The 13924-nt window shown below is 53.7% G+C and overlaps 1 protein-coding gene and 1 non-coding gene across 2 annotated transcripts; both read left to right on the top strand.

Moving 5' to 3' along the window:
- Positions 1-3208: 3208 nt before the first annotated feature.
- On the top strand, positions 3209-10642 carry Lrfn3 (leucine rich repeat and fibronectin type III domain containing 3). Its single transcript, XM_034483665.2, has 3 exons — positions 3209-4336; positions 5401-6831; positions 10024-10642. Exons 2-3 carry the CDS (start codon positions 5417-5419, stop codon positions 10487-10489), a joined length of 1881 nt encoding a protein of 626 aa, XP_034339556.1. The 5' UTR covers positions 3209-4336; positions 5401-5416; the 3' UTR covers positions 10490-10642.
- LOC117700583 (U2 spliceosomal RNA) lies at positions 9215-9404 on the top strand. Its single transcript, XR_004605515.1, has one exon. It is a non-coding gene; the product is annotated as a U2 spliceosomal RNA (small nuclear RNA).
- Positions 10643-13924: the final 3282 nt, after the last annotated feature.

Here is a 13924-nt window from a genome sequence, read left to right as displayed (position 1 = left end):
TCAGATTTTGGCTTCAACAGCAGTTTCCCCAACAGATGATTCAATTGTTATAGGAACTGGATGCTCTTGCAGAAGACCCAGGTTCTGTTCCCAGCACCCACTTGGTGGTTTACACCATTTGTAACTCCAGTTCCAGGACATCTAAAACATACAAATGGTGTGTTCACATATGTGCATGCAGAGGAAGCACTTGTACTTAAAACTTATAAACACTTGTAAAAACATAAAACGCTTGTAAAGTAAAAATAAATAAGTCTTTTAAAATGAAATAAGTTTAGAGAAAAGACTTAGTTTGGCTCATGGTCTTAGAGAGCTCAGTATCTTGGCCCCATGTGTTTCAACAGAACATCATGGTGGAAGGGATATTGACAGAAAGCAAAGAGAAACAGCTCACATTATGGTGGACAGGAAACTTCAGAGCTATAACAAGAAGGGGGAGAGCGGGATACAGCCCTGGTGAGAGGTTGCCAGTGACTTACTTCCTCCAGCCATGCCTCGCCTATCAGAGCTGCACCACTTTCTAATCGTCCCACCAGAGGGTTAGACCATTCATTAACACAGACCACCACCACCACACTAACCAAACTCTTATTGGCTCTTTTAAAGACAGGATCTCCAGGATGGACTGGGAGTCACTATGTTGTTCAGGCTGGCCTTCAACTTTCAGCAGTCAGCTTACCTTAGGCTCTCAAGTGCTGGAATTACAGATGGTAGCCACCATAGCTAGCTAAATTTCTGTTTCTTCTTCTTCTTCTTCTTCTTCTTTCTTCTTTCTTCTTTCTTCTTTCTTCTTCTTTTCTCCTTCTCCTTCCCCTTCCCCTTCCCCTCCCCCTCCCCCTCCCCTTCCCCTTCTCTTTTCCTCCTCCTCCTCCTTCTTCCTCTTCTTCTTTCCCCTTCCCCTCCCCTTCTTCCTCCTCCTCTTCCTCTTCTTTTCCCCTCCCCTTTTTCCTTTTCCTCCTCCTCCTCATTTGCACTGGCTGTCTTGGAACTTGCCAAGTAGTCCGAACTGGCCTTGAACTCAGAGATTCTTCTGCCTCTGCCTTCCAAGTGCTGAAACTAAAGGTATATGGCACCACACCTGGCTTATTTACTTTATTTGAGTCAGGATCTATGAGGTCCAGGCTTCAAACCAGTAATATTCCTGCCTTAGTCTTCTGAGGGCTGCTATTACAGGTCTGTGTCCTTACACCTAGATCTCAGCAAACATTTTTAAAATATTTGTTTATTTTTAATTTTTTTGAGTGTTTTCTTATTTTATTCTTATGTGAATGTTTTGTATGTATGTGCACCATGTCCATGCCTGGTGCCTGCAGAGGCCAGGAGAGGGCATCTGATCCCTGAGTGCTGGGGATCCAACCTGGGTCCTCCACAAAAGCAGCAAGTGCTCTTACCCTCTGAGGCATCTCTTTAGTCCCTTGTGAGCATTTCCAAATCCAATCAGACTAACGCTCAAAACGAATCATCACAAGTGTTAACTACCATAACCGTGGCCAGACAACCACAGTAACTGCCGAGCTAATGGCGGCCTCCTTGCCTCTGTCTCCCTGCTCCTGGCATATGTTCCTGGCATCCCCTGCACCACTAGGGTTCTGCAAAGCTGTGGCAGACCATTCTGTGTACATTACAGATGTCCCTGGTTTGTCCCAGTGAGCTCCATATGTAGTACCAGATCAGCAATGGTAGCTTCTCCATCCCGATGTGTTCTGAAGAGTCCTTAAAGTTCTCCAGCAGAACTGAGCCCCAGCTAGAAAAGTTACATCACCGCCAACAAAGCACTTCTGTATTGTCTCTCTTTCCTATTGAACTCCTCTCCCCATCCCCCGCCTCGGTTTCCTGGTGTCAACCCCCAGATCCACCAGTTTTACTGAATTCTCTTACTCTTGGGACGACCTCCATGTCTTCCCCAACCCCACCACCCCCGCAGTGTCTCTGAAGCTTCTGCAGCCTTTTCCTGGGCTTTTGGGTGTCACTGTGCTGAGCCAAGAGCCCTGATGAACTTTGCTAATGATCTGGAAAGGCGGGCCCCAGGGCCGAGTTAATTTTAGCTGCAATTTTTCAATAGACATAAGTGGAAGGGGCCAAAAGTATATTGTGAAACCTACGGCAGAGCTCGGAAATCGCTGGGGTAGATAAACATCCACATGCCACCTCCAAGGTCACTCTGCTCCTCTGTTCAGATGGTTTCTTAGCTCTATACCCACCTCCGGTCACACAGACTGAGTATCCTGTGCAATAAGGCTTCTGGAAGAGCATGCTTCCCATGTGCTCACATCTAAGTTCAGGCTTGTGGGCCATCACCCACACCCCTCCTCCTGAAACACTATCTGTAGAAGAGTGTGGGATCACCCACCTTTACCTCTTTGTTCCCTCCCACCTCTCCCCTCGAGGTATGTGTCAGCACAAGTCCAACCAGGATCTTCTGTGGGAGTAAAGAGAGACAAGACAGCAGACTCATTTCTCTGGGTCAACCTGTCCAGCCTCCTGCCTCTGACCCATTTCCTATCTCTTCTCCCTCTCCCCCTCAAGACCTCTGCTCGGTGTGTCCATCTCTAATCCTAGGAGACACAGGTCTTAGTGTCAACTTTCCTCCTTCCAATCGGTGAAATGATCCCTTCTGGCTTAAAAGAACAAACCTCTTACTGGACAGAATTAGGAAAAGAAGACTTCCTGGGAAGGTGGTGCTGAGATAAAGGGGCAGGAGGCAGATGAGGGGCATCTAGTGTGGAGAGATATGTACAAGGATGTGAATGAGTACTGGAGTTTTCCAGGTGCTGCATACGGGGTGGAGGAGAGAGATGGAGAGATGAATAGCGTGTCTCTGACTTGTCCTTGCTTCTCATCTCTATTTCTGAGTCTCTCACTGTCTCTGTGTATTCACCTCTCTCCTTCAATGTATTTCTCCATCTCCCTTTCTACTCCACTCTCTCATTCTAAGCCTATCCATCCTTTTAGTCTCTCTTGTCGGTTCTAGCTCTGTGTCTTTGCCTCGGTGTCTGTCTGTCTTTATTCAGGGATATTCTTATTCTCAGCAGCTCCAGGGCGTCTCCATGGTAGGTGGTGCTAGGGGCGCGTCTTTGAGAGGAGGGAGGAGGGAGGAGGGGGCTGCCTACGCCTTTAAGCGCGGGCGCGAGCGGGGCCTGCGCCTTTAAGCGCGGGCGCGCGCACGGCCCTGGGTTCCCGGCGAGGAGGCCGCGGGAGCACCCGGACCCGGCCCGCCTGCCCGGCCCCCGCCCGGCCCCCGCCCCGGCCCCGGCGGGGGAGGGGTCTCTGAGCGCGACCCCTCCCCCCTGCGCCCCTGCCTGCGTTGCGGTGCCCGGGTCCCCGCGTGGCCCTGTCTGTCTGTCCGTCTGTCCGCGCCCAGGCCTCGCCCCACCCTGGCCCTAGAGCTGCCCGGCTGCCCCCCTACCCGCCACAGCAGACCCCCTTTTTCTGGGCCAGTCTTCTCCGCAGGCCACGAACCCAGCCGCGCCATTGCTGCCCAGACTCTGGGCCGGCACCCCGACATCGGGGGCGCTTGCAGCCGGCGATCGGATCCAGATATTCTGAAGCCCCTGAGCGTGGGACCCTGATTTGGGATCAGCACCCTGAGCTCCTGCCATGGAACCCTAAGACCTGGACCTTGAACCTCAATATCTTGGGCTGGAATCCCGACATCCGTCCCTGGGACCCCAAGATTTGGAAACTGAACCCCATGATTTTGGAGCATGGACCCCAATATTTGGACCTGGGACCCCAAGATTTGGCATCTAAGCCCCCAGATTTGGAGCTGAACTCTGAATTGTCTGGCTGATAGCGGTGACATCTGGGAGCGAATTCCCAAATCTATACCTGGGACCCCACTATTTTGGGAAATAAACCCTTGGATTTAGGCCTTCAATTCCAAGATCTGAACTGTGGGATTCCAAGGGGCCTGAAGTCCTTGCTGCAGACCTGAGTGCTGAAATCTGGGGGTAGAGACCGCCAAGTCTTGACTCAGCACCCTAGTATCTGAACAAGATCCCAATTTCGGATGCCAGGACTGGACTTGGGATTTAGACACTAAACTTCCCCATCTGGTTGTTTGGTATCTCAAGCCTGGCAGTAAAAGAGCCTGATCCTAAAGAACCACTGGGGCCTTGGACTCTAAAACTGGACTCTAGAGGCCCAGTTTTAGTGGTCTGGGACCCCGAGAATCAAGTTTGGAGACTCCATAACCACAGACTGGACCTGGGATAAGACAATTCCTTCCTAGAGGCCCTGGGGACAGGGAAGGCTTGACCAGATGCCCCCTCCAGAGTTCTGTCCTCACCCCCTTGGAGCCTGAGGACTCTGCTCCCTGGGGTGGCCTCCAGTTCAGGTAAGGTCATTGAGAGACACCCGTGGTGGGAAGGGACTTGGGGTGGGGGTGGGGTTTCTTGGGCTACAGGTGGAAGTAGATAAGTACCAGGTGCCCTGTGGCATTTTTATTGTGAAATGTCTGTCCCATGAGTGTGTCTCCAACACTCTCTGGATACATGGCCCCAGCTCTGCCCCTCTCTGACCTCCTGGCCCCCTTTCTCCACCTCTCCTCACAATGACAATTTCTGCTTTGCTCTCTGAGCCACCTTGATACCCTTGTCCACTGCCCTGTTATTCTCCACTCACATCTGCCCACCGTCTCTCTCACTGACACTTCTGTCTGTGTGTCTCTCCGATCCACAGGCTCTCTCAACCTTTGCCCACTCCTGACTCCTAGGCTGGTTCTGTGACCATCCCTAGCCATATCTCACATCTGTCCAGTCTTCTCCCAGCTACCCTGCCCTCCTCTCCTGCCGTTTCTTCTGTCTACCTCCCACCATCTCTCTTCTCTCCCTCCTACCCTGTGCTAACTCCCGGTCTACCCCCACCTGGCCAGCTCTGACCATCTCCACCTTGGCAGCCCTGCTGCCTTTCTATCCTTGCCCCACCTCTCTCTATAGCCTTTTCTCTGACCAGTTGTCCTGGTCCCCTGCTGATTTCTCAAGTATTATCTGTCCTTTCTCCTCTCTCTGGCTTTCTTATTGACTTCTGACCAGGTCAAAACTCTTTTGTCTCTCTTTGTCCAGACCTAGAAGGACCACTTCTAGGCTCTCCCCTTTTTGCTCAGTTTCCCTCTTTCATCATGCCTGACCTCTACTGATTGATAGCCTGCCAGCTGCCCCTCTTCTCTGTGGCCCGTCTAGACCCTATTGCTTTCCTTCTCTCCACCTTGACATGTGTCCTAGCCCCTGCCTTCCTGTGCCATCTCCAGCCAGCTTTCTGACCATCATGGCTCATGTTTGACTCTCTGAGCCTTCATGACACATCTCTGACACCCCGCCCCACCACCGTCCCTACCTCTCTGAGCACATTATGACCATCTCTCCCGGTTTCTGGCCCTAACATTGTCCTTATTCTCTACAGACCACCCCTGCCCGCGATGGCCGTCCTCCCATTACTCCTTTGCCTGCTACCGCTGGCCCCTGCCTCATCTCCACCCCAGCCAGCCACATCCAGCCCCTGTCCCCGCCGGTGCCGCTGCCAAACCCAGTCACTACCCCTAAGCGTGTTGTGCCCAGGGGCGGGCCTTCTGTTTGTACCGCCATCACTGGATCGCCGCGCTGCAGAGCTGCGCCTGGCAGACAACTTCATCGCGGCAGTGCGTCGAAGAGACCTGGCCAACATGACAGGCCTGCTGCATCTGAGCTTGTCTAGAAACACCATCCGCCATGTGGCAGTTGGCGCCTTCGCCGACCTACGTGCCCTGCGTGCCCTGCACCTAGATGGCAATAGACTGACCTCGCTGGGCGAGGGTCAGCTGCGCGGTTTAGTCAACTTGCGCCACCTCATCCTGAGCAACAACCAGCTCGCAGCTCTGGCAGCTGGTGCCCTAGACGACTGTGCTGAGACTCTGGAGGACCTCGATCTCTCTTATAATAATCTTGAGCAGCTGCCCTGGGAGGCTTTGGGTCGCCTGGGCAACGTCAACACGTTGGGCCTCGACCACAATTTGCTGGCTTCAGTGCCTGCTGGAGCCTTTTCCCGCCTGCACAAGTTGGCGCGACTGGACATGACCTCCAACCGCCTAACCACCATCCCTCCTGACCCACTCTTCTCCCGTCTGCCACTGCTTGCCCGGCCTCGAGGCTCACCAGCCTCTGCTTTGGTGCTGGCCTTCGGGGGAAACCCCCTCCATTGCAACTGTGAGCTGGTGTGGCTGCGACGCCTGGCTCGGGAGGACGACCTCGAGGCCTGTGCCTCACCACCTGCTCTGGGGGGCCGCTACTTCTGGGCCGTGGGTGAGGAGGAGTTTGTGTGTGAGCCACCCGTGGTGACCCACCGCTCACCTCCCCTGGCAGTGCCCGCAGGTCGTCCAGCTGCCTTGCGATGCCGGGCAGTAGGGGACCCAGAGCCACGAGTGCGTTGGGTATCACCCCAGGGTCGGCTGCTGGGCAACTCCAGCCGTGCTCGTGCCTTCCCTAATGGGACCCTGGAGCTACTGGTCACTGAGCCGGAAGATGGTGGTACTTTCACTTGCATTGCAGCTAATGCCGCTGGCGAGGCCACTGCTGCTGTTGAGCTGACCGTGGGTCCCCCTCCACCTCCCCAGCTAGCCAATAGCACCAGCTGTGACCCCCCGCGGGACGGGGAACCCGATGCCCTCACCCCGCCCTCTGCGGCTTCAGCCTCCGCCAAAGTGGCAGACACTGTGGCCCCTACCGACCGTGGCGTCCAAGTGACTGAGCACGGGGCCACAGCGGCTCTTGTCCAGTGGCCAGATCAACGGCCTGTCCCAGGCATCCGCATGTACCAGATCCAGTACAACAGCTCGGCCGACGACATCCTCGTCTACAGGTGCAGGGGCCTGGCAGTGGGGGGAGTGAGGGGGTGCAGGGCATTGTGGGTCCACCCAGGAACACCCCTTGTGAGCCACTGCACGGAAATAACACTGTAGGTTCCAAAGGAAATCAGAACGTGAAGGCAAATGAAATCTGGCAGCAATGATAACCAGGGTTGGGCAGAAAGGGGTAAAAGAGATATAGGGCCGATGTGGTGAAGGCAGTTGAGACAAGGAGGGTGAATCAACCAGAGAGCAGGCTAACATGCTCAGCTAAGGACAGTGAGGTTTTCTTCTTGTTGTTGTTGCTGCTGCTGCTGCTGTTGTTTTAAATCAGACTGCAAAGGTAGAAGGAAACATGGCTGAGAAAATAAATGGTAACAAACATACAAAGAAATCAGGCAACGAGGGGAAAAAAAATCAGGCCAAATGAACAAAAAGTTACTGGTTAGCGGTGGTTTGAGTGTAGCTCAGAGAGTGCTACAGTAGCAAGCAGGCAGCCCTGAGGCTGAGCCCGGAACTGAAGAAAGAGAAAGTTAGTGAGGTTATGGGAGGCTAAAACCAAATTTTATCAGGAAGTTTGGCTACAAGGAATCCACAAGAGGCTGAGTCAGGGTTGTGACAAGTTCAGGGCCAGCCTGGTCTACATAGGGAGTTTGAAGCTGGCCAGAGATTTATAGTAAACACTGCCGGGGGGGGGGAGGGGGGGGAAGAGAAGGAAAAAAGAGAGAGAAAGAAAAGTGGGAGGAGAATGAGCAGAAATGTACAGAGATGGCAGAAGGCAGGCAAATGAGGTAGGCAGGGAAAGAAGGGCGCAGGTTAAGTGGGAAATTGGGGGTAGGAGGCTAATAGAGAGTAGGTCTTGGGTTCCTGCAGTGTGAGCCCTACCGGTCAGAGTTCTGGTTAGAGTAATGTCTTAATTTTTGGTTTGCTAAATCAAATCTAAGCTAGGTCAGATGTGTCAGTGCACAGCCGTCTGTCTTCCCAGCTCGCAAGAGGTTGAAACAGGAGGATAGCAAGTTCAGGGCATCCTGGACTATACACAGTGAGACCTTGTCTCAAAAAATGAACAAGCAGCAACCTAGTGAGCTATGTGGGCAGAAATGGCCAGTCTGATGCCCCTGTCATCCTCCCGTGGCTGCAAACACAAAGCCTGGCGTTTACACACTCCAAAAGGGCAGTCAGTGTAGCTCTTGTCCATCTGCTGTCACCGCAAGTGGGTAGAAATGGTGGCGGCTGACACTCCCCACCAGTGTCCGACCTTCTTTGGGCAGCTGTGGGTGACTCCCTGTCCTCGATGCCAGGCTGGGCCAAGAGTTCCAAACTGACCATAACCTTCCTTCCACAGGCTGGGTTAGCACCTTGCAAACCCAGTGCCTGGACTCCCTCCACCCCCTTTCCTGGCCATAAGTCAAGTCCCATCTTCTCAATCCTAATCCCCACTCTCTGTCTCCCTCCCTCCCTCCCCGCCCCTCCCCTCTTCCATTTTAGGCTAGAGCTCATGTAGCCCTGGCTGGCCTCGAACTGGCCATGTAAGCCAAGGACACTGAATCCCAAGCCTTCCCGCCTTCACCTCCCCATCTGCGGGCCACCACATGTGGCTTCTCGACTCCTTTTTTGAGATACTATTCAGGAGATTGCATGGAGGGCAGGGCACTTGCCTAGTGGGGAGTGGGACAGCCTGGAGACAGCCACCCTGCCACAGGCCATTATGGGTATTCTTGTGCTGCTCTCCTTAAAGCAGCTTAGGAGTAAAACAGACTCTAAAACTAGCCCAGTCTCCATCTGGGCGCCCCAAGATGAAAGGAATGTGCAGAATTGGGTGGAAAAGGCAGAGAAAAATGAGTGTGGTGGCTCAGATCTTAGTCTCAGCCCTGGAGAGACTTGAGGCAGGGCACTGAGAGTTCCAGGTCAGCCTGGGAACTACATAGCCAGAGCCTGGCTCAACACTCATGCCACACACAGACATGCAGGCACATGCATGCACACACAGACTTGCACACACACGGGCACACAGGTGCCTCATACACAAAGGTAAGGCTAAACAGGAACCAGGAAGTGGAGCTAGAAGAGAGTGAAGAGATGGACGTGGGAGGGAAAGAGTCAGTCGAGGAAGAGAATCTGAGATGGAGACTCTCAAGGGCTCGAGGGAAACACTGTAGAGTTGGCAATGATAACAAGGGAAGTTCAGCAAGTGGGAAGGAAAGCAGGCAACAGAGGTGGGGGGAGCAGTGGTTAGGGTAGAGGGTTTCTGTTGCTGCATGCTAGGGAAATGTCAGTCAGCCCGGCATGGGGTGCATGACTGCAACACCAGCACTTGGAGTTACAGGGAGGATCATCAGGAGTCCGAGGCCAGCCTTGGCTAAGCTCCATGAGACCCTGTCTTGAAACAAACAAGCAATCGCTTTCCTGCCTTGTGGCTAAGATCAAGTGTAGTATCTGCTCTTACCAGGTTAATATCTGATATGTCCTCTATCTGAGGACAATATAGTAAATGGATTTTTGGAGCTGGGAGATGGAACAGCAGCTTGCTGTGTCCAGGACATTCATTGACCTGGTGTTGCAGTAGCCCGGGATTGGTGCCCCCACGTCAAGGGCATAAAGCAAATAAAAACGAAACAGGAGTCACAGGGAGATGGCTTGGCAGAGAGATGGCTGGAGGCTAGAGAAAGGAGGCCATTGGTCAGGTGTAATGTTAAAACAGTTCTGACTCCAGCACTTTGGAAGCTGAGGCAGGACCTTCACAAGATATGAGCCAGCCTTGGCTACATAGCAAGACTCCCGGGGGTAGGGGACAGGAATCAGACAGTGAACCGGAGATCTTCAGTGGGTGATGCTGAGGACTTGGCGGAACAGGGAATGAGGGTAGGTGCTGAAAGGGGCCTTGAGGGATGGTAGGAGCTCCTTAAAAGTCTTAGGGAGTAAGTCTCTGAAGGAGGAATGGAATATCTTAGGTTTCAGAGAAATACGGTGTGGGATCCACAGGTGCGCAAAACAGGAAACTGGGTGGGAGAACGAAGTTGGCTAGCATGCTGGACGTACATGCTAGGTAGTAGCTAAGGAAAATAAATCAGGGTGCTAATTAGACAGAACTGGGGTACGATGGGACAGCTGGACTGCAGGGACCTTAGCTTAAGGGAGGCATGGGGTGGGTGGAGCATGAGTAAGGGATGACCACGGTCCTGACCCCACCTGCCGTCCTCCCACAGGATGATCCCAGCGGACAGTCGCTCCTTCCTACTGACCGACCTGGCGTCAGGCCGTACCTATGATCTGTGTGTGCTCGCGGTCTATGAGGACAGTGCCACCGGGCTGACAGCCACGCGGCCAGTGGGCTGTGCTCGGTTCTCCACGGAGCCCGCACTTCGGCCTTGTGCTGCACCGCATGCACCGTTCCTGGGCGGCACCATGATCATCGCGTTGGGAGGTGTCATCGTCGCTTCCGTTCTGGTCTTCATCTTCGTGCTGCTTCTACGCTACAAGGTGCACGGAGGCCAGCCGCCCGGCAAGGCCAAGGCCACAGCACCTGTCAGCAGCGTTTGCTCCCAGACCAACGGAGCCCTCGGGCCCGTGCCCAGTGCGCCTGCCCCTGAGCCTGCTGCACCCAGGGCCCATACTGTGGTCCAATTGGACTGTGAGCCCTGGGGGCCCAGTCACGAACCTGCAGGACCCTAGCCAAGGGCCCACCTCTATTGTTCCTCTGGCTCCAGGGTCACCCCTCGGGACCTGGCCTCAGACTCACCAAATTGCTCACGGTTTTTAAAACTCTGATGGGGAGGGTGTCGGGGGCACTGGGCACAACAAGAAAGTCCTATTTTTCTAAGCTTGGGCTGTGCCCTTGCCCTTGTCTCTGTCTGTGGGGACTGAGGGGTGCTGCGGAGGGTATGGGGACAGGGGTTGAGAAACCTTCCCTGAGGAAGGCACTTCCTGTAATTCAGCTTGGAGTCTCTACAGAGGAGGTGAGGATAGTCACCTACAGTCAACCATTCAGGCAGCAGACGTTCTGGGGACCGTGCTGTGCTATGACTTGTGCTGGGGACGCAGTGGCCCAAGCTGCCCTGCCCTCAGTCCAGTGGGAAACATGTCTTCAGACAGCCATACTCCAGTGTATGAGGGAAGCCCAGGGGATTGTGTGCCCCAGAAGAGGTGCCTGGCTCAGCCTGACGTGTAGTTCAGGGAAGGCTTCCTGGAAGAGGAGGGATGTAATCTAAGTAGTATATCTGAAGGGGGACCATTGATCAAAGAGCAGAAGGGAAGGTTCCAGGTGGGGGCATAGCATGAGCAAAGGCTGGGTATTACCAGGGCATTGGGCTGCTGTGGTACAGGTGAGGTGGGAGGGGCTGACACCTTCACACGAGGTGCTCAGACGCTGGCCTGGTGGTGATGGCTAGCCATGGAGGGTTTTATGCCTGGGGGTGGGGCGGGAGGTTGTGGGGTTGGTTAGGTTTGGACTTTAGGAAAATCTTTCTAATTTTGCTTGAGGAAGGTGGGCCAGAAGCAAGGACTCAGTGGGAAGCCAATGTAGGGTTGTGAGTGGGTCAGGACCAACTTCAACCAGGGAAGCACTGGCAGAGAAGAACGGATGACACAGCCATTCAGGAAAGGGAGCAGATGGATTACAGAGCTCAAAGACCGTGAGGGAGGGGGTGTCCAGAGTGAAGCTCCAGGCTCTGGCCAGGGGAAAGTCCTCCAGGCTGCCCTGGCTCAGGACCTGAGCAGGGGCACAGCTGAGGATGCTCTGTGGTCAGGGTGGGGCTCTGCAGATGAGGGGACCAGGGGATGGCTAGCGGGGAAGAGATATGGAGAGGTTGGAGCCAAGGATGGAAAGCAGGGCTTTGCAGACAGAGTGTCTCACACCAAAAATCCTCACACCTCAGGAAACTGAGGCAAGAGATCACTAGTTCAAAGGCTGAAGTTTCAGCATGAGATGGTGTCACCCCCCCCCCCAAGAAAAGACTCTGGGAGCAGTCACAAAATTGAACTATTGGGGTTTCAGTCTTTAAGGAAAAGACAGAAAGCTTTTGACAGCTGCAGAGGGGAAGGTGAAGTATGCCCCAAGAGGCCATTTTATTTACTAGTGGAGAGGTTGCCGTGTTGGGGGCTAGGGGAGCTGGTTGCCACATTGAATTGGTCTAACAGATATAAGTGTGGACAGGGACTGAGCCCTGGGTCAGGGTGAGTCAGAACACTTGGCCTCATGAGCCCCTGAGCTGGTCCCCACTGTGTCACTGCCCCAGGCCCCCTCACACAAGTGTCCTGGAAGTTTATAGGATCAGACACTGGGCATGAAAAAGGCCAGGCCTCATTAGAGGTCCAGGAATGGTGTCAGTAGCAAGAATAGCATCCCCTATGCAAGTAGCTTCTCTGATGGCAGGTCCAGGTGGCGCCTGTCAGTCACCTGAGGTAAGATGATGTTAGGATCAGGCTTGAAGACAGGCAGAGACTAAACTGGAATTCTCTCAGCTTGGTACAAAGAATATTCTGGTGAGATGACAGAACCTATTTTCATGGTGGAACTTGAGACCTTCAAAATGTCCACCATTAACCATGGAAACAAGGCACCGGGCTCCCCATTTCTGCAGCATCCTGAGGCCCTTTGTCATTTTGTTACTCTGGAGTAGCTAAGATCATGTGAGGTCGTCAGCAAGTGAGAGCTTAGGCCTTGGGCAATGGGAGCTAGCGAATGGGAGGGCTGGCTCAGTGCCAGCTAGGAAATACCCATTCCTACCTTAAGGGGGAGCTAGAGTGTTCCTAAACCGGCTGTTAAAATTTGAACTGTGTACCGGGTCATGGGGCAGATTCTTGTCCTACCCTGGCACCATCTGTGACAGGCACAAATGTTAAATAGGGATGTGTGGGACGTAAGGGATCCACACGGAGATGTGGAATTGACTCCAGCAGAGAAGCTAAGCCCAAGCTGAGGCTGAGGACCACACTGGCTGGAGATAACTAGCAAGCGGTGGGAACTGGGTCCCATGGACATGGAACAGCATATGATAAGGTATGCATTGTGAGAAAAGGGTGAGTGGGGGAAGCCAGAGATGAGATGGGGCAAGGGAAGGGACTTAGCACAGTATCAAGGCAGGAAGCAGATGATGTAAACGCCCTATGAATTCCTGAGAGGAGGACGGACTTTATTCTAACTGGCATGAGAAGCCATTGAAGGTCTCTTCTGTTTTGTTTCTTTGAGTCGGGGTCTCACAACATTAGCCCCGGTTTGAACTCACTGTGTAGCTCGGGTTCCTTGACCTCACTCACGATGCTTCTGCCTCAGCCTCCTGAGCACGGGGATTGCAGGCGTGCGCCTGGCCACTGGAGGATTTTGAGCTATGAGGAGAGACATCTTCCTGGATCTCAAAGAAGCTCCATGGCAGATCTTGTGTGTGGAGGGCCAAGGGGAAGCAGGGAAACTGCAACAGTTCTGGCAGAAGGCTGACTTAGACCAGGGTAGACCTGAGGCTGACTTAGACCAGGCTAGACCCGAGGTGACATGTAAGCCATCAGCAGGCTCCTCTTTTCCTACCCAGAAGAGGCTTACTAACAACTGATCCAGAATAGAGGGAAGGTTGTAGAAACTAGAGGAAGGGGGGAGACCCAGGTCTCCAATTCCAGGATCCATCCCATAGAGCTGATTTGTCTGTAATATAGGAAGAAGGGACCTTTGCCAAGCCCAGTACAAGGCAGCCAGAAGATAGAGGCCAAGAGAAGCTGAGGCTGTTGAGGTGGATCCAGGCCAAGTACATGGGGCTAGAATGGAGACACACACCGAGTGCCAGCCTACTACAAATGTGGAGGCAGTGAGAGTGGAGAGTGATGGTGGTTATGGGGACAGGCTGGTGCCCATAGCAAGTTCCCTAGAACTTCACAAGACACCTAGACCGCCTCTCACCCCTGTGCAAAACCAAACACTACCAGCATGGAGGATTTAAAGTTAAACAGCCTTGCCCAGCTGAAGCCACCGAGAACCCGATGTCTACTGCCCATCACCCCTCTGGTCAAAGCAAGTGCCCTGCACAATCTGGGGACCAAACCTAGGCTGCTGAGGCACTGCCTCCTGGTGACTGCTGCCTTGATTCCACACTCTCCTAGCACCATGCTTCCACGCCTAGC

Source organism: Arvicanthis niloticus, chromosome 1 (genome assembly GCF_011762505.2).
Source record: "Arvicanthis niloticus isolate mArvNil1 chromosome 1, mArvNil1.pat.X, whole genome shotgun sequence".
Taxonomy (NCBI): Eukaryota; Metazoa; Chordata; class Mammalia; order Rodentia; family Muridae; genus Arvicanthis; species Arvicanthis niloticus.
Note: the sequence above shows the minus strand (reverse complement) of the source record. Positions and strands in the feature narration are given on the sequence as shown.

Excerpts from the sequence above, each read along its gene's own strand:
- Lrfn3 (XM_034483665.2), top strand. The coding sequence starts at position 5,417 with ATGGCCGTCCTCCCATTACTCCTTTGCCTGCTACCGCTGGCCCCTGCC. Across the intron at positions 6,832-10,023 it reads GACGACATCCTCGTCTACAG|GATGATCCCAGCGGACAGTC; the intron begins GTGCAGGGGCCT and ends GTCCTCCCACAG.